Here is a 27,982-nt window from a genome sequence, read left to right on the forward strand (position 1 = left end):
GTAATGCGAAAAGCGCTCAGCTAGACAACATAAAATAAGTATTAAATATGGGTAAAAATATAAATATTTAATTTATAACTAAGCAAATATCTAGCTACAATATTTTATAATTAGTTTAAGTAATTCTTATCACTTCAAACCAATAAAAAATATTACATTTTGATCAATTGTAAAAAATCTTTACCCAAGAAACGGGATTTTAAAAATGGTTTTGTCTTCAAAAACCATTTATAAATTCAAACAAAAACAATTTATATTGAAAGTTATTATGATAAACATTTAATATTTCATACTGAGTTTAGTCGAGCGACTTATGAAAATATGCTACGATTATTTCATTCGCATTCGCTGCTGCTATTTTCCTTGCAAAACACTTGATGCCAGCTTGCTCTCGCTATATATATATATACGCGTATACAGCCTATATATTATTTTTTTTATCATGACACTGCCTACTACTCTGAAGGGCCTTCAAGACTTTTCAAACTGTGGAAAATGCCCTCTAGACAGAATGAACTACAGCTTCCAGAATGCTGATATTGAGAAATGCAGGAAATGAAATGAGGAATCTACGTTCGAGCAAACTGAATCTAAAGCAGGGAATCATTTTAGATTCAATGCAATAAAATATCTATCATAAACCGATAAATTTTGTTGTATTTATGAATAATTAGGTTATTTTTTTTACGGTAAAATTGTGAGTATAACTCGTTCTGTAAGCTATGTAAATAAATTTCTATATTTCAAAAATTTATATATATATATATAAAAACAACGAGGAAATATTTTTAAAAAACCATTGTTTACGCGATAAAACTTTTAATTTCGCAACTTCTAATGATCTACAAATGCATTCAAGTGTCCTAATACCGATAGTATTGTAATAAAAATTCACTTTTGTAAACGTTATATATTAAAAATTCTAGTTTTTCTAGTTTAACATATTAATAAAATTTAATAATTGTTCCTTTAATTAAAATAAAGAAGATAACTTTCTTCTCCATTTTCTTCTGCTAAGGCCCACCAATAATCGAATGGAACGTTGGTAGTTGGTCGCGGGTTCGCGCCTCACCGAAAGTGAAGATTTCCGGGTTTTCTTTACGTGTATAACACCTAAATAGGGGTCAGTTTCTGATACAAAGTCCTCCAGGAAGGTATTCCTCTTGGCAAATCGCCATGTTTTGCCCTATCCCATCAACCGAATCCATCAGTTGTAATTGAAATATGGATACAATACCTTCATCATGAATTAATAATTAACAAAATTACGGGTTATTATACTAAATTTTACTATATTCTGAAAGCATTGAAGTGAATTAAAGCGATTTAATATATATATATATATATTTCATTTTAAGAGAGAATAGTTTTGCCTTAAGCTAAATTTCGATATATTAAATTGAATACAGTACATGTTTCAAGAATTGGTTTTCCTCTTTCTCTCTTCTATAATTAACGAAGAAATCCCTAAGTTAAATAGTGAAATTCTTGTTCTATTACATTATTTAATACTTTCACTAAACCAAGAAATTTTTATCTAATTTACAAACAAGAATACATCACATAATTATAATTTTCTTGCTCTTCCGACTTCGTTCTTTTTATAAGAAATGAAAAATTCCATCTTTTTATAGTACAAGTATCATAAGTGATATAATTTAATTTTGTTAAATTCTTGCTAAATGAATGCCTTTAAAAATTCATGCTTCACATGATAAACATTTAAAAAATATTTTGTGAATTTTTACATTGGAATAAACAGAATATTTAAAACAATAATAATAATAATAATAATTAAATTATCATAAAAGAATTTTTGAAAAATGATAATATATTATGAGAATTTGCAATTAATGTCAATTATTTAAGATTAATTTTATAAATATTTTATTATAAAAATAATTACTAGGCATTAATACATGTATTCATCTAATTAAAATTAATCTAACAAAATTGTCTATTATAAAAAAAAACAAAAAAATCTTTATGTAAAAATAATTAATAGGCATTAATTAACAGGATATAATCTATTATAAAAATAATTAGTAGGCATTAATTATAAGCAGGCATTCTCCTAACTAAAATTAATCTAACAAAATTGCGGTTTGCTATAAGCTTTCCAGCTTATGTCCAACCGCAATTTTCTCTTTTTATTTTTATTTTTTTGTCTTATTATTGACAAAAAAAATTTTTTTTTAATAATGAAAGTCTCGAAAGTAGAATTTTCAATACTTTGCCATTGCTTACAAAAACATATATTGTGGTTGACGGTTATATTGAAAACGATTCTGGAAAAGTTTGATGAAAAACATGAGAAAGTAAAGAATTTATATGAAAAAAATGTTCAAAAAATTCTAAAAAATTAAAGCAAAAAGAAAGGTTAAAAGACGTTAAATATTATATATTTCTTAAAACAATAATTATAATAATAACAGTCGAATGTATATTACTGTGACATCTTCACAATACCCGGTTGCAATTTTTAATCATTTCTTTCCGTATCTGGTCTCGATTTTAATCTATCTAACCCCATTCTAGAAATTATGAAGGACATACAAACGAACGTACGGACGACAGTGAGAATATATATATATATATACAATCTAAAGATTGAAGTCCAATAATAATGACAGCTTACTTTACAACGGCTCGCTTTACGACGAAGCAAGTAAATAGTAAAATCGAGGTTCTATTAAACCATATTTTACCATAAACTACAGCCTTATATTACATACTATTCTAGTATTATGATATTTATTTAAAAATCATTATAAATTAATTTTAATAATTAATTTTTACAGTACTTAGAAAGCAGTCGTATAACGAGATCTCTTCTGTAAGTTTAGCGTTATAAATTTATATTATTTTCGTAAAAATACAGTTTTATTTAAATAACACTACCGGAAATGTCCAATAAAATCTGGCATTTTATATATTATTATATTGTCATGATAGAAAATTTATACAAGTCGTACAAGTGGAGGTTTAATGCTAGCGGTCGTAAAGCGGGGGTGTAGTATTGATACTATTCGAAATATAGTCAAACCTCTGAACGACGGCCAATGAAGGGAACATAAAAAATTGTGGTTGTTCAGTGGTGGACGTCGTTGGGAGGTTATTTTGTTTACATTTTAAAAAGAAAATTCCCTGAAAAACCGCCGTTGAGCAGTTTTTGATGTTCGTTATTGGAGGTTCGACTGTATTTCTAAATTTACTGTAAAGTGTTGATTTTATTTAAGAAAAATAACAATAATAGCAATGTTAAATATGAATATTACATTAACTATTCGATATTTCGATAATTAAATTTTAATTGTAGAAACTCGCTTGATAACTTGATTAAGTATTGTAATACTCAATTAAAGAGATTTATATATAAATAAATATTTTAAATTAATGTACAAGAATTAATTAATATTAATTAATTTTATAAAGTTATTTAATCATTTATAATAACTATTAATTTTAAAATATTTCGCATTTATTTACTCGAAATTACGGCGTTAAATCGAGGTAAGAAAATTCGGTTTTAAAGCGTTATTTATTAAATATTTTTTTTAAAAAAACTTAAACTTAATATCTTAGAAGATCGACTATGAATACAAATGATGAATATCAATCGATAGAATGAATTTTGATGGAATGATTAAATTTATTCTAATAGCAAATCGAATATAGTTGAGAGTCATTCAATTTACATCATGATTGACATTTCTCTATTAATATTAACTAAATTTTTTGCTGTTTAAGACACTCAGTTACCAATAATAATCATAAATAATAAGATAAGTTAGTTATTCAATTTTCTTTTTGATTGAAGTATCAAATATTGTGTAATGTCTGAATCGATGTCTTACCTCCATCTTGAAAAGTAAGCGGTCGCGTTGCGTCGCGTCGCGTCGCGTCGCCTACTGTTTATTTTGCAAATTATAACGATTTTATTTTGTCAATTCGTAAGAGATAAGGAAATATTAGTTTTATTTCTTAATTTTTAATAATTTAACGTAGAAAATATATTTAAAAAGTTAATATTTACGGTGTTTAATTGTATTTAGCGCGTGACGCGACCGTTTAGATAATAAAAAGTGATCGAAGTTTCTGCAAAAATAAAGGTATTTTAGTAATCTGTTTATTCATATATAAATTTAATTAAACGTCGAGATATTTCGCACATGTAATTAACTTAGAAGTTATGATATGCATAAAATATGAAAGCTGAAAATTATATTATTATCTGTCATCTTCTCAACGTGTATTATCGTAAACAGAAAATATAAAGTAAAAATTTCGATAGAATATAACATAAAAAGTATATAAATAATTAAATATTTTTAAAATAAAAATTTAGACGACAGTTAATTTATCAACAGTAATGCGCGTTATTAGCGACGCGACTCAACGCGCCGCGACGTTCACTTATAAAGTTAAAAATCATCAAAAATTTAAGTAATTCTTAACAAAGGAGTGAATTTATAATATTATTTTAAAACGGCTCGCATTTGAGTCATTAATAATAGCAATATTTATTGTAAATTAAGCTAGAAAGAGTGAAAAATGACGAGTTTTAGTGACCAAAAATTCGATTTAAATAACAAAATAACATTAAATTTCGAATACGTTTTCGAATACGTCATAGTAACGTGACGTGACGTCGTCAAGTGAAGTGTGACGTGTCGATAATTTTTCTTCCAAATATTAATGGATATGTTTATAACTTGGAGGTAAAATTGACTTCTCGCGTGTATTATGTTAAGAAAATGTCTTACATGTCCATTGTCTTCGGGATAAGTTGTTCCCTCTGGTACACGTTGCTTCATTACTATCCTACCAGCCGGAGGGGGTATAGATCTTGGAGGTGGTGCTCTCCACATTGTCGTGACTTTACCAGGACCTTGGACAAGACTTCTTCCAGCTGGTGAGGTAGGAACTGGATACCTCCGACCCCGTGTTGTCGATGGTCGAAGACGAACTGTTAAGCTCGTGGAACCAGTTGGGGGCGGAAGTGGGGGTGGGGAACCGAATGTTTCAGCTTTTGGTCCAGAACGTTCTCCATTCAGCAATGCCAATTCGCGTAGTTGGTCTTGGCGTATATCGTCGTAGTAGTCCTTTTTTAAAAAATAAATAAATACAAAGAGCTACGATTTCGAAAACTTGGTTTTATTAAAATTAGTACGTACCGGTACAAGGAACCTCTTGACTTCACTCAATGCGTGTGCCATACGTGAATAAGCTTCCGATGCTGGAGCGAAAGCTGTGATTTCCACGTGTAATTCCTCATTTAAATGGGAATATTTTGGATCTCCGTTGCCTCGTAATTCTTCTTCCTGTGTTTTAAAATTAGAATTTAAATTTATAAAGTTATATTTATAAAGTTTTCAAGCTTAATACCTTAACAACAAATCAATGCTTTCACTTCTGTACGATGTTACTCTGGTTAATATAACTAATTACGTTTAACTTGTCGTTCGATAACTGTCTTAACTACGTAACATCTTCAAAATTATTTTAATATTTAATGTATAATATTTTCGGTGCTTAAATTAACGTAAACACGAATTTCTTTGTTGTAAATTCGTTAAAAATGGGAAATTTATTTATATCGATAATAATATTTTGTAAGGTTTACAAGGTTTAATTATTTATTGATTACTTTCTTTGACAATCGAAATTGTAAGTGTAATGAGGCATTTAGTAAGGTCGATCGATTGCAATCACTTTAAGAAGTTTAGATCAATCACAAGCGATATGCTCAATTTGTAGTGCTTTATGTTCTTCTCGAAAAGTTTCTTCATTTCAGAAATTTTTTTTATATATAAAAAATACGTTATATAATATAAAATAAATCCATCTATTACTTTAAAAGTATATTAAAGATGCTCTTTAAAGTAATATAATCACCATACCTTCGCCTTATCCCTCATAGATCCTCTTCCTAGTATGGCCATTCTTGTTTGTGTTTCTTCTTGTAACCTCTTGAGAGAGTTACCTTTTGGTCCCAAAAGTTTGCCGACAAAATTGAACTAAAGAAAAGAAAGACCAGATAAGGAACAAATGCGAGTAAAATCCTCAAGAGACAATATCTAGTCCATCTACAGAAACCAGATTTAGAAAGACTTTGGAGACAAGCCGGATTTGACTTCAACGTACGGATTATTTTCTAAAAGTTTTAGAATTATTCTTGCCCGGATTAAGTATACAATATCTACTTTGTTATTTTCTATATTATAAAATGTTTTTTCGTATATTTAATTTCGATCGAATTTAGATAGATCCATCGACTTCGTTCCAGTCAACATTCTCCCTCCCTTCTTTTCGTGTACCTTATAACAAAGAACATACAAACAGTGAATTACTTCGTTGAAAGGTGTCTATTGATTCTTTTTCGATGTCTCTCCTGCCAATTTTTTATAGTAATTTCGACAAATGGTCGCTAATTTTAACAACGGTCATATATTTCGGCAGAAAGCAATCGAATAAAAAGCCGAACGAATCGAAAATATAGCTGATTTATAAGCGAAGATAAGAATAAAATTTTCAAATATTTATCATTATTTATTCGAGGATATGTTATACAAGAATAAATAATGATTATTTTATTAAATATTAATCGTATTAAAGACTAATACGTGCTTTTTATCGGCCATATAAATCAATTGATAAATTCTCGTTTCTAGAAGATAACAGTCGCCAAAAATTTTGTTTTCGTTTTAAATCACGTTTAAGCTTTCTAATAAAATTTTACGTTCAAACGATTTTTATTATATATTTCTACATATAAAATAATAATAAAAAGAATAAATAATATAAATAACGTTTTTATTTCATGTTTTCCAGAAAGAAAATCCTGTTTAACGATAACGATTTTTCCTAGTGTTTCCTTAGGATCACAAACATAAAAATTATGTTAAAAAATAGCTGAAAATTTAATAAATTTACTTTTATATTTATATATAACTTACATTTGGATGATCTTTAACAGGGACCAAAACTCGAACCAAAAGTTTGAGTGGTTTGCCTTTGTGGATATCAAGAAGCGGTGGTTTAACGAGGGAATCTTTTGATCCACTTTGATGTCTTTGAATTTCTAAAAATAAAATAATAAAAAGAAACATACAAAATTACTTTACGGCGTCGTTCTTTCATACATTTACATTATAAAGCGATAATATAAAGTAAAAAAAACACTATTTAAAAGCTCGCACTTTAAGATCATCGCATTTTACGGATATTATAGCTTTTTTGAGGGATAAATATCAGTTTATTAGTGATAAATATATATATATATATATTAGGATATAAAAATTAATTTATCAGGATAGAATTTAATTTATTTTCTTAACGATTTTTTTTTAGAATTTATTTAAATGTAGAATGCCGATCTCAGAGAGACAATTTCCTTATCTAACCGAGCTCTTTGCTGTTTAAACATACTAAACAAATATCATTCTAGCTGACTCGAAAATGAAGATAAATCTTACCTTAGTATATATTCTCTCTCTAAAGTCAATTTTGTATTCTTAACGTAATGATTTTCTTAGTATAAATAACAATAAAAGCATACCCCCAGGAAATTATAACAAATGCAAAATCAACATTTCTGTTTAAATTTTATTATTTTAGTGTCTGGAAATTATTGTTTAACGAAACAATATACTTTATTCTTCTTAAATATATCAATATGTTATTATATTTTTTAATTAATTTACGTAAAAGTGCGATTTTTTTGCGTAACATGCAAGTAGTTAAAATGTATTAAAGTAACCTGTTAATTGGTTTAAATGTGTTTAAAAATAAGAAAATAACGTAGAGAATTAAAGAAAAAATACATTATCACGACATTTCATCAAAATAATAAAAAAAAAGTTATTTTCGTAATGTAAAAAAGGTTAAGATCTTATCTTCTTAACAGTTACAGTACGCGCATATGTCGCATCGCGCGGCGAGATGACTAACGTAATCAATATATTTTCCTTTCTATTATTAATTAAAAGCATTAAAACTTGGTGGAAAATATTTTAAAATTTTTTAAAAATTTACGAAAATGTAATATTTATATAAAAATATAAATATAAAAAAATAAATATTTAAAATAATTATCATAAATCTAAGCACGACGGAAGCGACGCGACGCGACGCGATCAGGTGAAGAAGTAGTTTAATTTATAAAAATTCATATTGTAGTTATTTATAAAAGACTAATTGCGTTGAGATCATATTAAATAAATCATGTTTCTTGCAATATATAGGGCCTAAATTATTATTATCTTGAAGTATATTTTCGAAGAATTTTGTTATCTTAGTTGCACTTAATAATATCTTATAGTAGCATTTTAAGAATGAATGAGTGGTTCGTGAATCTTAGAAACAGGGAGATTAGATCTTGCATTCTTTACAATGGACACTAAAGTGCCTCAACATTTGATACTGTGGGAATCTGTACTCATACAAATAAGAATTCCAGAAAAGGGATATGTAGTTATCGTATTTCCACAAGACAAACAGACAAACTTCTTAGAGTTTGGGCAAGTATTGCTGACTTTATTTCTGATCTGATTATTTCTTATCAAAATAAGGAAATTATATTTCCTTTCCAACCAATATCATATATATTATTTCATCAATATTTTCTCATGTTTTCTCCTATACAATCTCATATTACTATACACGAAGTTTGTCGCAACAAAAAAAAAACTTGAGAAATTTTAAATTAAAATAAATTAAAAATATACATAAATAAATAAAATAAACATATTTAAATTTTGTATATATTTTTTAAATAAAATATTTTCTATTTTTTTCATGTTTTTACACCGAAAATATGCTTTAAAATAGCACTTATAAATCACATCTCCCAAAGATTCATAAATTAAATTAATTTAATTATATTAATAGATGTTTATCTTAATTAAAGCCAAACATACAATAAATTAAGCCTTCAAATTCGAAAAAGTTTAAATTTAATTATATTATTTATATATGAATATTAATTAAGTAAATTTGATTATGTTATTAACTTTGCTTCCAGTGCGCGCCGCGTCGCGTCGCAAGGAGCGCTTAGAAAGCCAAAATAGCATCATTTACAGCAATACATATTAAGTGGAAATAAATGAAATATTTAGAATAATCCGAACAGATTTAATTTCTAAATCTATTAATTAATTTCGAAGAAAAGAGAATTTAATAATTTAATTTCTCCAGTTCTCCTCATTCTTATCTTAAATCCAGAAGATGCTAAAACAATCAAACACAATCATTGGTATTATTGTAGCTTCCGTTGCATTGGCAAATTGTTAAAGGCCCCATAATCACTGATAACTAGAATAGTTTTCATGCATTTCGCTTGATCATTCAGGTTAGTGCCCCAGGGAATGTAGCCAATTAGTTTAGGTTAAGCATCTTACATTTAATGCTTACCAATCATCGAATAAAAATCGATTCGATCGAGGGGGGGGAAACACAAAAAACAACTGAAAAATCTACTCTAAAAATCTGTAATTTTATTTAATTTATTTAAAAAGTATTCATTTATGAAATTTTTTAATCATAAATCATTTAAAATTTCAAGAAACGAAGCTAAGAATTTGGCAAGCTAACGATGTAAATTCACCGCAGGAAATGATACTTTTAACTTTTAATTATATTAAAATTTAGTATTAATATAATTAAATTTGCTAGATATAATCGAATTTATTCATATTAAATCTTAAATAAATCGAAAAGAATATAGAAAATCTTTAATTTGCAAAGAGCAACTCTTCTGAAGTGACACGCTTTGATACTCGAAGAACACTCGAAAATAAATTAAAAAAAAAAAAAATAATAATAATACTTTGAATTAAACATAATACAATTGAAAACAGATTAAACTCTATATAATGTGAATTTTTATTATTTCTTTTAGCAATTTAAACGAGTAAATGTTTGAAAATGTTCAATTCATCTGTTGGATCTGTAGACTCTTAATATCTGTAATGGGAAATATATACTATAAAAATTGAAACTTAAAACATTAGATTAAAAAATAAAGTAGTTTAAAAACAATAATTGCTTTCTGCTCGAGGCATTAATGCTAGATCAGCAATTCCATCAGAAGTAGCGAGTTGTCAACTTAATGACATTTTCTTCTTTTTTTACTTTAGTGATACTGTGCCAAATAATCAACTGTAGTTGAATTAACTAATAACGATGTTGTATTCGGATGGATTCAAGTTAGTAAAGGAGGGTCATGGACACGTTCTAGACTAACATCGTGGTCTTTCTAATCCAAGGTCAGCCACATACGTGACGATAAAGTCACGACTTTACCAACAATTGGCAGACGTGACTTTGAAATAATGACCAAATACTAAGGTTTGCTATCAGATTTTTCAGGTAGAAATTTATGAGAAATTGTATTTTCCCCATTTTCTTATTCTAGATCTGATCTCTCGTTTATAACATTTCTAATTTAAAAAGTATTCTTTCTTTAGAATTTGTGGTAAATTTAGTATTTTTAAAATACTTAGAAAATGCGGTTACGTAATGAATGAAAAGATGAAGGTAATATCGTTTAAATTTTTTAATTTTCACGAAAATTTCTATTGAATTTGTAATATTTATCGAACAGTTATTTGTAATTGTATTTACAAACAAAACCGGAAGTCGTGGGTTCGGTTCCTACACGCTTTCAAACACTCATCTGTTTCTGTTTAGTTTCTTCTGGAAGGAAGATTTATGTGAAGTTTTCTTGCCCTGTTACTTTAAAAATAATCTCACATTAAAGTAAAAATGACAATCAAAATGAGTAAAAAGATATTTTACCAAAGTTATTTTCTTTCTTTTTATAGTTTCCAAAGATAACAAACAAGACCTATTTTTCAAAATATAAAATTGTACACTACCCTTCCCTTTACAAGATATATCAATAATGTTGATTTATATATATATATTTCCCTTTCTAAACCCATTCTTTTCAATTTTCAATTTAGTTCTCATTCCAATTCCATTTGCTTCATCTCTATCATGACTTTATTATAAGGGACAACGAAGAAGTAAATAATCATAGTGTTTTTCTGGAGTAAGATAGTGGCAAAACACTATCCAACATTGCCAATTACTACTGACACGTTTCGTTTCCGTCCAACATGAACAGTAACAATCGGATTTACAGCACAGACCCAAAAACTACAGACTCTAATAGCATATCAAGCAGAGACGGATTAAATTTTGCAATTTTCTAACAACAAAAAAAGGCATTTAATCCTCACTTCACAGGGTCGTAGGTTAAAGTTCTCTGAGTAGAATTTTAATATTGTGAATTGAAAAAAGTGGAATCAATCTTGAGAATAATGAGATAATAAAGAATCGTCAGCTATTATAATACAATCGGAAGCTATAAGATATTTTAGGAGGCCCTAAAACTTTTCTTGTAAGATGAAATTTGTATTTGATGAGGGACTTGATGGAGATCAAAAGCAGAATTACTACTTCATAGAACTTTTGCCATTATTCATCACGTCTATCGAAATGTCTTGAAACTGAGATAAATATCAAGAGGACATGTTTGAAGATTGCACTGAAAAATGGCTGAAAAATTCTCTTAAATCTTCTCAAATCTATACTTTTCCCCCCTATCCACTTTAATGGATATAAAAATTTTTGTGAAATTCATCTTTCTGTTCCTTTTTCTCTTCTACATCTTATATATTTATTTTATATTCGTTGTATACATATACCGTATATATATAGACTTACACCTTATTACAATTTACAATAAATCTGTACAGTTAAACAGTTCAGAACTACAATTCAGTTATCTAGACTGTGTAAGTAGACTGTAAATTTAAATAAAAAAAAACATTAGATAAATAAACAAATCAAGTTTTTCGTAGTTTTACAATTCAATTCTCAAATCCTTATTCTTTATCAACTTTCAGTCCAGCTTTTTCCTGTATAAGATTTATAATCCAGTTTTTACTTATAGAGATTTACGATCCCGTTTTGGATTTACAAATTTATAACTGGTTTCTTGTATATTTAACCCATAAACTTCATGATCTCACTTTTTCCTGTATAAATATACAATCCAATTTTTTCCTAAACACATTTACAGTTCAATATTTTTTTCTATATTGATTTACTGTTAAATTTTTTATCTGTATAGATATGGGGCAATACACATTAAATGTTCAATTTTTTCCTGTACAAATTTATAGTCTAACGTCTGTATACATTTAAAATCCAGTCCAATACATATGTACAGTTTAAATTTTCCTGCACATTCTAATTTTTTTGTATAGATTTACATTGGAGCATACTCCTTCACAGACTTACGATCCAATTCTTCCTGTATAGATTTACAGTGCAGCATACTCTTTCGCAGACTTACGATCCAATTCCTCCTGTACAGATTTACAGTGCAGCATACTCTTTCACAGACTTACGATCCAATTCCTCCTGTATAGATTTACAGTGCAGCATACTCCTTCACAGACTTACAATCCAATTCCTCCTGTACAGATTTACAGTGCAGCATACTCTTTCACAGACTTACAATCCAATTCCTCCTGTATAGATTTACAGTGCAGCATACTCTTTCACAGACTTACGATCCAATTCCTCCTGTATAGATTTACAGTGCAGCATACTCCTTCGCAGACTTACAATCCAATTCCTCCTGTACAGATTTACAGTGCAGCATACTCTTTCACAGACTTACAATCCAATTCCTCCTGTATAGATTTACAGTGCAGCATACTCTTTCACAGACTTACGATCCAATTCCTCCTGTACAGATTTACAGTGCAGCATACTCTTTCACAGACTTACGATCCAATTCCTCCTGTATAGATTTACAGTGCAGCATACTCCTTCGCAGACTTACAATCCAATTCCTCCTGTACAGATTTACAGTGCAGCATACTCTTTCACAGACTTACGATCCAATTCCTCCTGTATAGATTTACAGTGCAGCATACTCTTTCACAGACTTACGATCCAATTCCTCCTGTATAGATTTACAGTGCAGCATACTCTTTCACAGACTTACAATCCAATTCCTCCTGTATAGATTTACAGTGCAGCATACTCTTTCACAGACTTACGATCCAATTCCTCCTGTATAGATTTACAGTGCAGCATACTCTTTCACAGACTTACAATCCAATTCCTCCTGTACAGATTTACAGTGCAGCATACTCTTTCACAGACTTACAATCCAATTCCTCCTGTATAGATTTACAGTGCAGCATACTCTTTCACAGACTTACAATCCAATTCCTCCTGTATAGATTTACAGTGCAGCATACTCTTTCACAGACTTACAATCCAATTCCTCCTGTATAGATTTACAGTGCAGCATACTCTTTCACAGACTTACGATCCAATTCCTCCTGTACAGATTTACAGTGCAGCATACTCTTTCACAGACTTACGATCCAATTCCTCCTGTATAGATTTACAGTGCAGCATACTCCTTCGCAGACTTACCATCCAATTCCTTTTATTCTTATCTTATTATTCTTATTTTTATTCTTATCTTATTTCACAGACTTACGATCCAATTCCTCCTGTATAGATTTACAGTGCAGCATACTCTTTCACAGACTTACAATCCAATTCCTCCTGTACAGATTTACAGTGCAGCATACTCTTTCACAGACTTACAATCCAATTCCTCCTGTATAGATTTACAGTGCAGCATACTCTTTCACAGACTTACAATCCAATTCCTCCTGTACAGATTTACAGTGCAGCATACTCTTTCACAGACTTACAATCCAATTCCTCCTGTATAGATTTACAGTGCAGCATACTCTTTCACAGACTTACAATCCAATTCCTCCTGTATAGATTTACAGTGCAGCATACTCTTTCACAGACTTACAATCCAATTCCTCCTGTATAGATTTACAGTGCAGCATACTCTTTCACAGACTTACAATCCAATTCCTCCTGTATAGATTTACAGTGCAGCATACTCTTTCACAGACTTACAATCCAATTCCTCCTGTATAGATTTACAGTGCAGCATACTCTTTCACAGACTTACAATCCAATTCCTCCTGTATAGATTTACAGTGCAGCATACTCTTTCACAGACTTACAATCCAATTCCTCCTGTATAGATTTACAGTGCAGCATACTCTTTCACAGACTTACAATCCAATTCCTCCTGTATAGATTTACAGTGCAGCATACTCTTTCACAGACTTACAATCCAATTCCTCCTGTATAGATTTACAGTGCTTCTTAACTGCAGACTTATTAAATGTTTATTCCATATAGACTTACAACGCGGTTCTTGCGTGAAAAATAACTTACATTATCAGTTAAATTCTTACATCACCATTAATAAGATAAGAATAAAAAAAAATACACGAAGAATTACTCTTAAAATTTTACTAATCGAACTAAAGTAAGAAGTTACGAATTCAATATCCCGAGAAAGAAAATTCTCTAAGATAATTGCATTTGGTGGGTCGGTTTTATTACATACAAGACCCTGTAATGTTTTAAAGCTGCAAGTTATAAGGTTTGGAGTTTCAGAAATAACTAGTGGTTTTATTGGCTTCCTTTCCTATTTTTCTACTTTAAAGGTAATTGTTGAGTGCTTGGTAAAAATTGAAAGTTGTTATTCTCTAACCTGAGACACAACTTTCAATATCAATTCGACTATTTCGTTACAGATATTTTATCACATCGGTGAATAATTTATGTTAAAAAATACATAAAATATACCGTTTTTTACAGTACTTTATAACACTACCGTCCTTTGTAACTTTATAAGGCAACAAATTTATGAATATTTTACATCAAATCTTGTTAAAATATTCAACCTTTCGGTGGTAGATTTTCAAATAATTTCTTAAGAAAAAAAAAATTCGATCCGGTTATGTAGATAACGAATGTGTTACGTTGCGGGAGGTATCATCGTTTGTGACGTCACTCGTTTCCGGTTTGATATCATATTTTACATTAGTTAATGATACCATTTCGGTATTTAAATTAGCCTACTTTCATCATTTAATTACTGGTTCGTAAATTGTGTGGTGCTGCGCTAATTTCAATCGTTAAAAATTTGAAAATAATCTTTTAATTAATAAAAATTAAGGCTTTAATTGTGTATTATATCCATAAGATATTCATTCGAGTAATTTTATAAATTAATAATTATTAAAATTCACAAAGTATCTTATATTTTTCTATCGTGCTACACGTGTTAAGTTAGGTGCCTCACCCCTACACGAGACGAAATTATTTAAATTTTTGTGTGTGTATATTTAAGGTCATATATGCTAATAATGTCATGTTTTTTTCATATATAAATACTTGAATGTGTGACCTGTAAGCAAATTTCTCCGTGTTAAGTATTATTGTGTATTGTGTCATGTTGAAAGCATGCTGTGTTACTGTTATAGAATTTTTAAATATCTTCAACTATTCACTTTCTACTTTTGGATCTTCTAAAAATCTGTTACATAAAGTAAAAAAAATAAACATTTGTTCGTACTAAAACTACGTTTTCTTATATTTTTTCCATGGTTTGTTGAGATAAAATCCTGTATTTTCCCATAATTTATGCCCATAATTTGCCAGATAAATGCATACCAAGGTATACACGTGTATCTTCATATACATGTAAACGTTGAAATCATGCTCAAAATACCTGAAAATATGAAAAAGCATGTACAGTATTGTAAACATACAGATAACCCATACTTATACATATTTTTTTCAAATGCATACATACACAGATGTGTACTCATTAGGTACAGTATGGTACACAGAACAGAAGCACGCATGTATGTATATTATACAGTATAAATAAATATACATAGGGCTACATGAAAAATGAAATACATATGTATGAATTATAGTAAACTATGTGCAGAAATACTAATATGTAAACACAGTATGTGTATAGCTATATATATAGACATAAATGCACACAGACACTGAAATTACGTTGAAAATACTTTAAAAATGTTACATTTCATTCAAATCTTGATTCATTTTCAAGTAGAAATACTTTAATTCTCTTAAAGATAAATGCAAAATTAAATTAAAAAGCAAGAAATTTATCTTAAATTAGAAGAAAAAAGATAATAATAATAATAATTTTATTCTAAAAATAAATAAATGGAGAAAGCTTAAAGTCATTAGGCAATAGCAATTAATTACTCAATAAGATATTATTCTATAAATGAGTAAAGGCATTAAAATACCTTTTATAACCAAGTGCTTCAGTTAATTTGAAATTTGAGTTTATGGTTGCATTAGCACAATTCAATCATTAAATTTACTACTTCGAACGAATGATTCGAGAAGAGTTGATGCTTTTACCTACAACGTGCGCATTGACTTATATAATACACTTATATAACCTTAATTATCTTTATTTTTAAAGCTTATACAAGACGAAAATACAGGAAAAAAAAAAAAAAAACAGCAGAATTATCGAAGAGCGAGCGAATTTGCGACCCTTTTAAATCGCTTGAATTACATTTATTTATGAAATTTTGAAACTTTACACTATAATTATTTATTTTATTAATTGTCTTCTTAATTCTATTTACAATTTAGAGCATTATTTTAAAATTTTTCAAACATTACCACGTATACAAGTGGATCCTTCAGTGTTACAAAACGAGTAAATTTAGGACAAAGAAAATATTATTCTTTCATTTATTACATGAAAATCGTTTTACAATCTCGCTCTTGTTTATTATATAATAAAATTAATTACTAGGAAATACTTAAAATAGAGATCTCGATGCGCTGACCTAAAGAAAATACCAAGCATTTATTTTCCACTTGCTCCCTTTTTTTTTCCTTCTGTTCTAGACATTATAAATAGACTTACAACTTGCTTGCGCTTTCGTATCAATTCCCCTTTCATTACTCACAAAGACTACTTATCTCTTTGCTGAATAATTATTAAACATTAGTTTTAAAGATGATAATTGGATCTACAATTATCAATAATTAAAAATTATGATACTTTTAACGATACGTTAAATATGATAAATGAAAGTAATCGGAGTATGGGAACGTCTAATTTTCTTCGCTCGAAAAATGCTTAAATTTATATTTCGAATAAAGGATTTCTATTTGTTTTATTTAAAAATCATTACGAAATTTAATTTTAAACATAAATTTTTTATTAATTATCCTTAATTTTATTAGTTTTCTGCCATTCGAATGAGTAAATTTCGTGTGAGGAGTGTAGCAATGTGTAGTTTCTTCCGCTCAAAAAATGTATAATTTTATGTATTAAATGGAAAATTTTTAGTCTTTTTACATTAAAATACACTAATAAATTTATTTTTAAACATAAAATAAGTATAATTAATCAAAAATTTATCATTTTTCCGAATTCAAACTAGTGAAGAGTGGACAAATTCGGTGTGAAAAGTATGGCAATCATTTATAAATAGATAATTTTATATTCTAAAACGAAGAAATACTATTTATTTTACACGAAAAAAGCTTAAATTATTTAATAAAATAACTATTAAAACATAAAAATAAAGAAAATTAATTCGAATAAATAAACATTTTTCTCCTAAATCGTTAAATTCTGTGTAAAATACGACTCGAAACTATAACAATTTAACATTTTTATCGAATCCCATTCGGTTGACTTTTGTTTAACTGGTTAATATATGAAGTCATACTTGTTCTTTGTCGGTTAAAAAGATAAAGTAGTGGAGTCTTAAATCAGGATAATGTCATATTGTTGTTCACGTAGCGAGTAGTAAGTCAAAGGCAATGGGCCAAACTACATCTCCCCCCTGTTTCAGTCTATCTTTACTACTACTGTCCAGTTTACCCCACTGGGCAGTAGTACAGGGTTGAAAAATCATCATTCTTCCAAGACATGGATCGAATTCGACTTTTCTTCATCCAAGTGGAAAGAGCCAAAATGGTAAATGATTAAATCAGACATTAATGGGCAACTGTATAACAGTCGAGTCAGCTGAAAGTTATATAAGAGAAAAATGAGTGTAGATACGATATTTACAGTATTAAATTCTTAAATAATTTATAAACTAGCAGCTGTAAATGATATAAAAGTACAGTCAGGGGTGACATTAAGTTACATAATACAGAAAGAACAGCAAGAGCAGCGATAAAGATATCAGCATCTTCAATTGAAAATGTCACGTTTACGAGTAGAATGCATTAAGATAGAGTTATTATCTTTTAATTATGATAATTATGCACGAGTATGGAATGAAATATAAACATCTTTTCGGAAAATTATGCTAATTCCAAGCAATTAAATTGAATTCATACTTAGGGCATATCATTAAACATCTTAATTCAGTAACAAGGTTTCATCTACGTCGTTATTTTTTAAATAAGGTTAATTAACTTTATATATAAAAAGTGTTTTAAATGTTATTTAAATTAATTATTTTTCTAAGTTATTTTATTTATAAATTTTATTCATAGTTATGGCTTAGAAGAGAAGAAATCTAGAGCATGAGTGTAGGGGTCACGGTCAAGGTTTTGCATCTAAAATACTCATTTTTCTATGGAAATATTTATAAATTTTATATGTGAAATCTTGTATAAAATATTATATTTTAAAATAATTTTATTTATAAATTTTACTTTGAGATTTATGAGTAAAAATAGAAGAAATTTAGCACATGAATACACGTCTAGCATAAGATTTTCATTCAAAAATCAGGTATTTATATCAAAATTTTTTGTGAATATTTATGAATTTTTATGTAAAAATATATAAAAATTTTATATTTTTTAAAATTATTTTCGTATATTTTTAAACTTTTTAAATTTTCATATTTAATTATTTGTGAAGGTCTTGTGTATTTAAAATAGTTAAGAGAAACCTTTCTTATATACAGAAAAAAAACCTTTTTATAGTATTTAATTATATAGCCTATATAAACATTAAAAACCTTATAAGTATTTATTTTTTTTATTTTAAGTAAAATATAAATTTATAACACAAAAAACATTAGAAATAAATTCATGTTTTATTTCATGCTATCAAGATTTTAATGCAGAAGGAATGTCTTTAAGTCTAGTTTTTGGCAACGTTTTTAAGTTTTCAATATATAAAAATAGATAAAGTAGTGTTTAAATTAATAATACTTTTTAAAATTATATAAAAAAATTCGTTTAAACTATGTATAAACTGATAAACACAAGCATAAGAACCATTATAAATCTATACTTTGAAATGCTGTTTGGGATCTTAATGCAGAAGATAAGCTTTTAAAATAACGATTTTCCTGTAAAATATGTTAAATTAATAAAAAATATATAAATTAATAACATTTTCAAGAAGTATTTATGGAAAATTTCTTTTAAAATATATTTAAATTGACAAAAACAAGCGTTGGAACTATCACGTATCCATACTTCACTGCATTACTAAGAGAGTTTAAAGCATGAAGAAAACTTTTATAACAATATTTTTCAAATAAAATTTGTTAAATATATAAAAGTACATAAATAATTAACATTTTAAAAATAGAAATTTGGGTTTAAATTATATATAAACCAAGAAAAACAAAGCATTAACAGCGTACCAAAGTGTGGGTTCGACCATCACGAACTTAGACTTTGGTATACTGTTGAGTATCTTAACTCGGGATAAAAAGGCATTAAAACATTAATTTTCTTATAAATTTATTAAAAATATAAATAATTAACATTTAAAAATAAAAATTTGTGTTTAAATTACATAAACTGAGAAAAACAAGCATCAGAACCATCGCAAACTCATACTTTGATACGCTGTTAAGAATCTTAACACGGGGTAAAACTTTTTTATAGTAAAAATTTTTATATAAAATTAATTAAAATATCATAAATTTAGATATTTTTACGTATTTAAAGAAATACTCACAAAAAATTTTATATAAAATGCCAAAAACAAGCACTAGAACCATAACGAATCCATACTTCAATACGCTATTAATAGCGAAAGAAGGGATTACATAATTAAACATACAAAAAATTTAGCAAATATATAAACTAGTAACGACTTTAAAACAAAAATTTTATTAATAAAAAAATCATATTTTAAGCTTCTTCAAAAGGGAAGACGTCAAGACAAATCATTAATCAATCATCCACAGGAACAAGGAGATGTTTAGCAATTGTAAAACGTTATTTGCAATGAAGATAACCGAGATAAAAAGATGAGGGGGGGACGAAACTATAAAAAAATGGAGAGAGAAATCATGTTGGAATTTTTTAAAATCAATACAACTTTATGACATTGTGCAACAGAAAGGTGAATATGATCTATGACTCTGTCATATTGTGACACGTAATCGATGGCACGTTGTTGACAGCGGCGCCAGGTAAGAGAGGTAGAAGAGTGATTTGGTAGACGACGACTGGGCGATTCCATTGATAAAAATACATCGCGTGTGTAGAAGACACCCGTGACGTAGGAGGAAGCAAAGTTACCGAGTCGTTTCTAGTAATGGAGCTGCATAATGTTTGACGGAAGTATCGAAAGTTCGGTCACGACACGGATCGTTCTCCTACATCATACGGTTTTTATTGCATTAATATACGCCGTAAACCTGTCTAAAGCGGAACCCGAGTAACGCGAAAACCTGCAAGAACGGAAGAAAAGAACACAGGGTACGGCTCCATTCCGGTTTACTGAGCTAAGAAACGAATGCAAAAATAGTTTTCGAAGAATGCTAAAATTACTTAATCCCTCTTAATGTCTTTTTACAACGTTGAGTAGGGATTTAAGATTGAGAAGTGTACTTTTTTCTTTACATTTTTAAGTCCTTATATAACTAGAAAGTGTATTTTTAAAGTTTTATAGGGAATGGTAGTGTTTTAAAGGTTATTTTTTTGTGTAAGAATAGTAGATTTATAAGCAGATTTTTAGTGTAAATTTGTTTATTTTTAAGAATAAATGAGGTTTTTTTTTATAGAGAAATGTCAACCCTCGTCTCTTATATATAAAGAATCATTTCTCTGTTTTTTACGTTTACAATAGCTAATTCTGTAAAAATTTCAGATAAAAATAGAATTTATATTCTTTACATATACGCTTAATTAATGCAATGTAGAGAAGAGCGTGGGTTCGGCTCCTTTCGTAAACTAAATACACTTCTTTTAGCTTACTTCAGATACGAATCGAACTTACGTTCTTCAGATAGATGCTTAAAATAGTCATTATGTAAATAAAAGCGTGGGTTCGGTTCCCTTTCGAGACAAAATTCGTTTATTTCTTGCCACTTAGATGCACAATATATGCATTCTATAATGATAAAATGGGTTCAGTTCTCTTCTAAAACAGTTTAATACAGAAAGATTCGAATTTATATTGTTTAAACACACACAGTACATAATATACTCTACGCAAAGAGAGTGGGTTCGGACCCTTCCTTATTTTCATACATTTCTTTCATTACTTATTCACTTTACATAGATGTTTAATACGTGAAATATAGATAAGAGCGTGGGTTCGTTTCCCACTAAACTCATTACTTTTAAACATAAACATTGCATTGATAAATAATTTATAAATTAAAATTTTTCTTTATTTAATTTGTATATTAATAAAGTTAACTTTTAGTCATTTCATACAATTGTTTTTCCCCCTCATAAATAAACTTAAAAATATTGGTTTATTATTTAAATTCCAGTGAATTTTTGTCGATTCTAATGGCCGAAATCAATTCGTATCGACTGATTATTTTTTAATTTTTTTTGGTTTTCTGCCATTTTTTTAGGGTAGACCCATTGTCTCCTACGGCATAACTTTATCATCCATAGATTTCTATAGGATTTAGGTCAGTAAACTTAACGTTGTAGTTTCTAAACTAAAGTCTTACAACTGACTTCTTTCTAACAAATAATTCTTTAGCGCTCTTTGATCGATATTGAGTAGCGCTGTCTTGTTAACAGCCCAATTTTCACCAGAAGTCCTAATAGAAAAGGGGTACTAAAAGATCTAGCCAACTGTTTTATTCTTCCTTTCCTTTTTTTTCTACTTTTCGTATTCTTCTCCACCTTGTTTACTTGTTTGACATTTCTGACGCCATCGATTTTTCTTTTCATCAAAAGCATTGAGGGATTGCATATCAATCGCTGCTGTTTGGACACTAAATTGAGCGATAATTTTAAAATTTTTCTAAATTTCTACACAGAAAGGAATAATGGCACTATTCTCCGGAGAGTTTTATAAAAATTACACGATTTTCTATGTAAATTTTTGTACAAAATGTCAAAAATCAACACCCTTGAACACAGAACGTCAAGGTGAAGAGTGAATTTTTTCATTTAAATTTACTAAGTTTTGATGAATTGTAGGAGGTATGAAAGATCTAGGCATGCTTTTTATTGTACTTCTTTATCTTTCTAAATTGTTTGACATTGCTAACGGCATCGATTTTCCTTCTCATCAAAACTATTAATGAATTGCATATCAACGGCTGCTGTTTGGACACTGAATTTGCAATAACTTTAAAAATTTCCGAAAATTTCTGTACAGAAAGGAATAATGGCACTATTCTCCAGTGAGTTTTATAAAATTACTTGATTTTTCTATGTAAATTTTTGTATATAAGTACAAAATCACACACACTTCAACATAAATTGACTTTTTAAGGTTTTATTCAGATGTTATGTTCAGATTTCCTGATAAATTATAGGAGCATCGAATAGCTAGCCATTTTTTCTTTTATTTTCTTATGCTTCTTCACTCTGTTCACTTGTTTGACATTGCTGACAGCAATGATTTTTCTTTTCGTCAAAACTACTGAAAAATTTCATATCAATAGCTGCAGTTTATGCAAAAAATTCGGAAATAATATTAATATTATTGCAAATTTTTGTATAAAACGAAATAATAGTTGTATATATCAGTGATTTTTATAAAAAAGCACTTGAAATTATATATAATTTTTTATATAAAAACACAAATCCAACAGGTTTACAAGCAAATTATACATTGAAGTTTGCTAAGTTTCTAAACTATAACTGAAAAGGGATAATAAAACTCTAGCAAACTATTCATTTATTTTTCTCATTCTTCTTCACTTTGCTCACTTGTTTGACATTTCTGGCAGCATCAATTTTCATTTTTTCCATCAAAACTATTGAAGAATTTCATAACAATTGCTACTGTTTGTGCAATAAATTGTAAAATACCTGTAAAATTTTTGTATGAATTTAAACAAAAGTTCTGTTACTTAATGAATTATAATAAAAACATTTAATTTTCTGCGTAAATTTCTGTATAAAAACACAAAATCAACATCTGTACATTAAGATTTTGCGTTCAGTTTGCCAAGTTTCTAATGAATTATAACGAGAATTTTAATTATAAACTCTTATAAATTTATATATAAGAATTAGTCACATGTTAATAAGTTTGTAATCTTCTCTTTCATTCGCCTGTCACGATCAAATTTTTATTGGTTAGCAAATGAGGAAACGTAACAATCACGCATGACGTTAAAACCGTTATTTTCAATTTTAAAATGTTGAAATTGAATGTAACCGTTATTTTTAATTTCAAAACTTTAAAATTGAAAATAACGGTTTTAAATAAGTTTAATTATATCAAAAAATATAACTTTATGTTAAATTTTAAGATTCGATTTTTTAATTTAATTAATATTTTATTAAATTACATTAAAAATATTAGAATGTTTAATCTTCCTTAAACTGTATTTTTTTTAATTGTTATTCTGTTAAATATCTTAAATTTTTATGTAAATTTACGTATAATTTAATCGCTTAAGGTCTATAAAATGAGATTAATGCTGTATAAAGTGTATAATATCAAGATTTTATTGCTGAAGATTAACCAAATTTTACATCAGATTAATTTAGTCTGCAAATTTAATTATAAAAAATTAAGAAAATAAAGTAAAAAAAAATATATTTAATCATTTAACCCGAGAAAAAATAAAATTAGAAGTACGTAACTGTGTAATTTTTTATTGTATTACCCTATTTTTTTATCATAATTAAATTATATAGATTTTAAAGTAATCTATACAATTCCCTTAATCTTATAATTTAAAAAAGTTGTAATTAACTTTAATAAAATAAGGTAAAATATATTTAATTATAAGTTTTTTTAAATAATAAAAATTTTTGTATAATTAAATTCAAAGAAATTTAAATTAATCTGATGCGAAATTCTACTAATCTCTAACAATAGATGCCGAGAAAAAATGGATTAATAGAGCTTAATTCACGAAAAAATATTAAGTAATTTACATTTAAATGATAAAAAATTTACAAATTTATGAGGAATTTGCACTTAAACGATTTAAATTTGTATAGAAATTGAAAAAAAGAGTAGAAATTGTATGAAGTATTGCAACGTTAAGTGATAGAAATTCTTGTAGAAAATGTTTTAAAAAAAATATGACAGATTTAATGAAAAATATGAACTTAAACGATATAAAATCGTGTAAAAATTTGAAAAAATTCCAAATTATATGAAAAATTGTAACGATAAATGTCACAAATTCTTGTAGAAAATGCAAAAGGTTGCAAATCGTAAGGACAAGTGACACAAATTCTTGTAGAAAACGTAAAAAATTGTAAATTATATATAAAATTTATAACGATAAATGACAAAAATTGTCGTATAAAGTGTAAAAAATTACAAATTGCATGAAAAAATTTTCACTCGAATGTATAAATTTGTGTAGAAAAAAAAAATCGTATTAAAATTTAAATTGTAAATAATAGAAATCCTTATAAAAATTCGAAAATTTTGTACTTAAATAATATAAATTATTGCAGAAATTTTAAAAATTACAAATTGCATGAAGAATTGTAACGCTAAGTAATATAAATTCATGTAAAGGAAAAACAATCTAAGAAATTACAAATTGTGAAAAATTGCAAAGATAAATGGCAAAAATTTAAAAATTTTACGAAAATTTTGTGCTTAAACAATACAAAACCTTGTTGAAAGTCGAAAAAATTGTGTTAAAGTTACAAATTGCTTTAAAAAGATATAAATTTAAACGATAAATTGCTGAAAAAATTACGAATTGTGTCAAGAATTGTAACACTAAACGACATTATATTGTTATTAATGTAACACTTGTACGTCGTTAAAATATTGTAAGGGGACTTATTAAAAGAATCTTTAATTTCCCAGAAGGATGCTTGTTAAAGATCTAACTGATAAAAATCTTATTGTAAAGCTAAAGGTTGAAGAAAAATGTATCTTCACTTATGGGAATGGAACAAGAACAAGAATCTTGTGGTGAGAAAACAAGGAAATAAACAATCTGAAGATTAAAAAAAAAAAAAAAAAAAAAAAATAACAACAATTTCTTGGATTTATAAATTGACTTTACGACATAAATACATTTTATATACAGGATTTATTTATTTATTTATTTATTTCCTTTGATTTTTCGTGCTCCACGAGGAAGCATTTGTTGGTGTGTATGTATTTACGTAACAAGACCGTGAGGGTTATTATCATATCTACCATCTTGCAACTTTGTTTTTCTATTTTTTAATCTTAAACTATAAAAAAAACATGTTTATGTTTGTTCTCGACTGAAAATAAACCCCGAGGAACAATTCTGTCCATAACTTAATCAATTTTCTCAAAAAAAATTGCTAAATATTTATCATTTTAAGCTAGTTCTTATCGCGTAGAGTGAATAAATGTTTAATTTATAATTAATTTTTTATAATTAATTATCGAATTTATAAGAAAAAACGTGCACTTTCACATTTTTTACTTGTATTTATTACGTATATTAAAAAGAAACTATAAAATATTACTAAAAATAAGTAATAAATTACCATAAAGTTCTGCAAAGTGTTGATACTCGAAGACATTTTTAGCCATAAAATCCGAATTAAACTGATGTAGAAAACAATAAAATAATAGATAAACCGAAGATTTAGAAGCGATAATTTTATAGAAATTGAATAAAATTCTATTTTTAAAGAATAAAATACGAACATTTCAACTGATAAGTTTGTATTGGAAGTGTTCAAAGTTGAGTAATTTAAGCTGATGAGATGCTATCTATGGAATTGCCGTGGAATAATTAAAGATATATCCTTTCAAAGTCATCAACTTTCTACATCGACATTACGCCACATTAAATTCTATCTTATAACATTGATATCTGGATGATATCCGAGTTTAAACATAATTAAATTCATGATTTATTTTCCATATTCGTATCAAATATGGCGGCCCGATAATGTAGTCAATTGTTCGTCGGATAGTTTAACCGAATCGACTGTATATTAACGATATATATCAATTTATCTTAATAGTAAATTTGATTAAATTGATGGATTTTCTCCATTCGAAATCATTTAATGCATTTTGATTGTAAACTTTGATGATAAATTCCGTTAAACTTATGAGGAGTGTCATGCTTCGTTACGTGTATAAATCAATGTAGATCCTTGAGATAATTTTTAATTCGATCGTTTTTAATGCATTTAATCTATTTTTAAATCGTTCTTTTATGTTTTTAAATATAAATTTCTCCATTTTAAAGCTCATTACGTAGTTTTTTTCTTGCAATATTCGAGCGTTATTGTTGCGGTGTCAAAGGTCAAAGTGTTATATCACTATGGGAATATGTATTAGAAAAACCGGAATTTTCAAGGATTGTTTGTAAATTTTAGTTATTTTTATAAAAATTTATTATTTGAAATATATTTTAAAGCAGTGACATGACATATAAAAGCATTGTCTCTATTTATATTAATATTATTCAATTTTTTTTTGTATATAAATACTGTATTTTTTAATAAATTCTTAAAATTTGGGTTTTAATTTTAATTAATAAGCTGAATGTTTAATTGATGAATTAAATTTTAATAAATAGTGACAAATACAGGACCATTTTTATAGGCACGAAACTGTCCAAGGTCATGTCTTACATCATTATAGAAACTTGGTGATGTTGTTTGGATCGTGTTTTGTTGAATGATGAGCAACTTTAAAGAGATATACAGATGTATTTTTGCTATAAATACTCGCAGATATTTATTAAAATCAATTTTTGTATGCTAAATCGAGTGTCAAATCGATAAACCAAGCTGTTACATATCATACATAAACGCATTTGTATGTAAACTTTATACATATATGCGCAAAAAACCACCCTCTAGAAATGTAAATATGTATCGTACATCGTAGAGACATACAGACAGACACACAATAAATCCATAAAAAGCTAAGAAACATATATATAGAGAGGCAGACATAACAGATACACGTATGTACTTACACAGTATTAATTCAACAATGTAGACTTTACGTATTATTATATAAATTATTAAAATGAATTTTTATGATCAAAATTTATTTTATAAGTAATTCTGATGGCTTTTTATCCGTTGGTTCGATTTAAAATTCTAGAAAATAGAGAATAATACAATAAATGATCCATTTATTTTCTTCTCTAGCATCGATATATCGAATGCATTTTGCTTTTTCTCTGGTCATTTAATTGACATTACAGCATATAAATTGAAATTTATCAGCTTATACGTAGTAATGCCTATTGATCGTGTTGTAATTAAAGAATTTATAGAGTATTTAATTAATTACTTTTATATATAAATTACTTATATTGAAAACTATAGGTGAAGCACGTAGCAACCCTCGTTAACAATAGCACAATAATTTGTAATTATTAAAGTCTAAAGACAATTATCATAAAGTAAATCAATTAAATTACAATTAAAATAACTCAACTAACACATCTTAACGTATATAAGATATATATATCTAAAGATATACGTACTTAACACCTTACACTTGCCGAGAAAAAAGTGTAAGGTGTTAAGTACGTATATCTATAATGATTTGCTGAGTGCTTTATAATATTATATATATCTAATACAGAACATCAATATATATATATATATCAATACTTTAGCGGATAATGTCACATAACGGTGACTAGACAAACATGACGGACGTATCACAAATCAATTTATTGATCATTTATAATAATTACGACGTTTT

The 27,982-nt window shown here is 27.5% G+C and overlaps 1 protein-coding gene across 3 annotated transcripts in view; it reads right to left on the minus strand.

The window, feature by feature from the left end:
• The window catches only part of LOC136970660 (KH domain-containing, RNA-binding, signal transduction-associated protein 2-like), a 49,666-nt gene that overhangs the window by 4,243 nt on the left and 17,441 nt on the right, over positions 1-27,982 (minus strand). For all 3 annotated transcript variants that reach the window (XR_010880015.1, XM_067265131.1, XM_067265120.1), the window contains exons 2-5: positions 6,960-7,084; positions 5,904-6,020; positions 5,178-5,324; positions 4,767-5,105 (exon numbers count right to left, since the gene is read on the minus strand). Coding sequence is in view for 2 of the 3 variants with exons in the window: in XM_067265131.1 (XP_067121232.1) it covers positions 4,767-5,105; positions 5,178-5,324; positions 5,904-6,020; positions 6,960-7,084 (728 nt within the window). In the remaining variant the exon portion in view is untranslated. The remainder of the gene's footprint in view (positions 1-4,766; positions 5,106-5,177; positions 5,325-5,903; positions 6,021-6,959; positions 7,085-27,982) is intronic.

Source organism: Centruroides vittatus, unplaced genomic scaffold (assembly GCF_030686945.1).
Source record: "Centruroides vittatus isolate TY-2023 unplaced genomic scaffold, ASM3068694v2 contig_1049, whole genome shotgun sequence".
NCBI lineage: Eukaryota > Metazoa > Arthropoda > Arachnida > Scorpiones > Buthidae > Centruroides > Centruroides vittatus.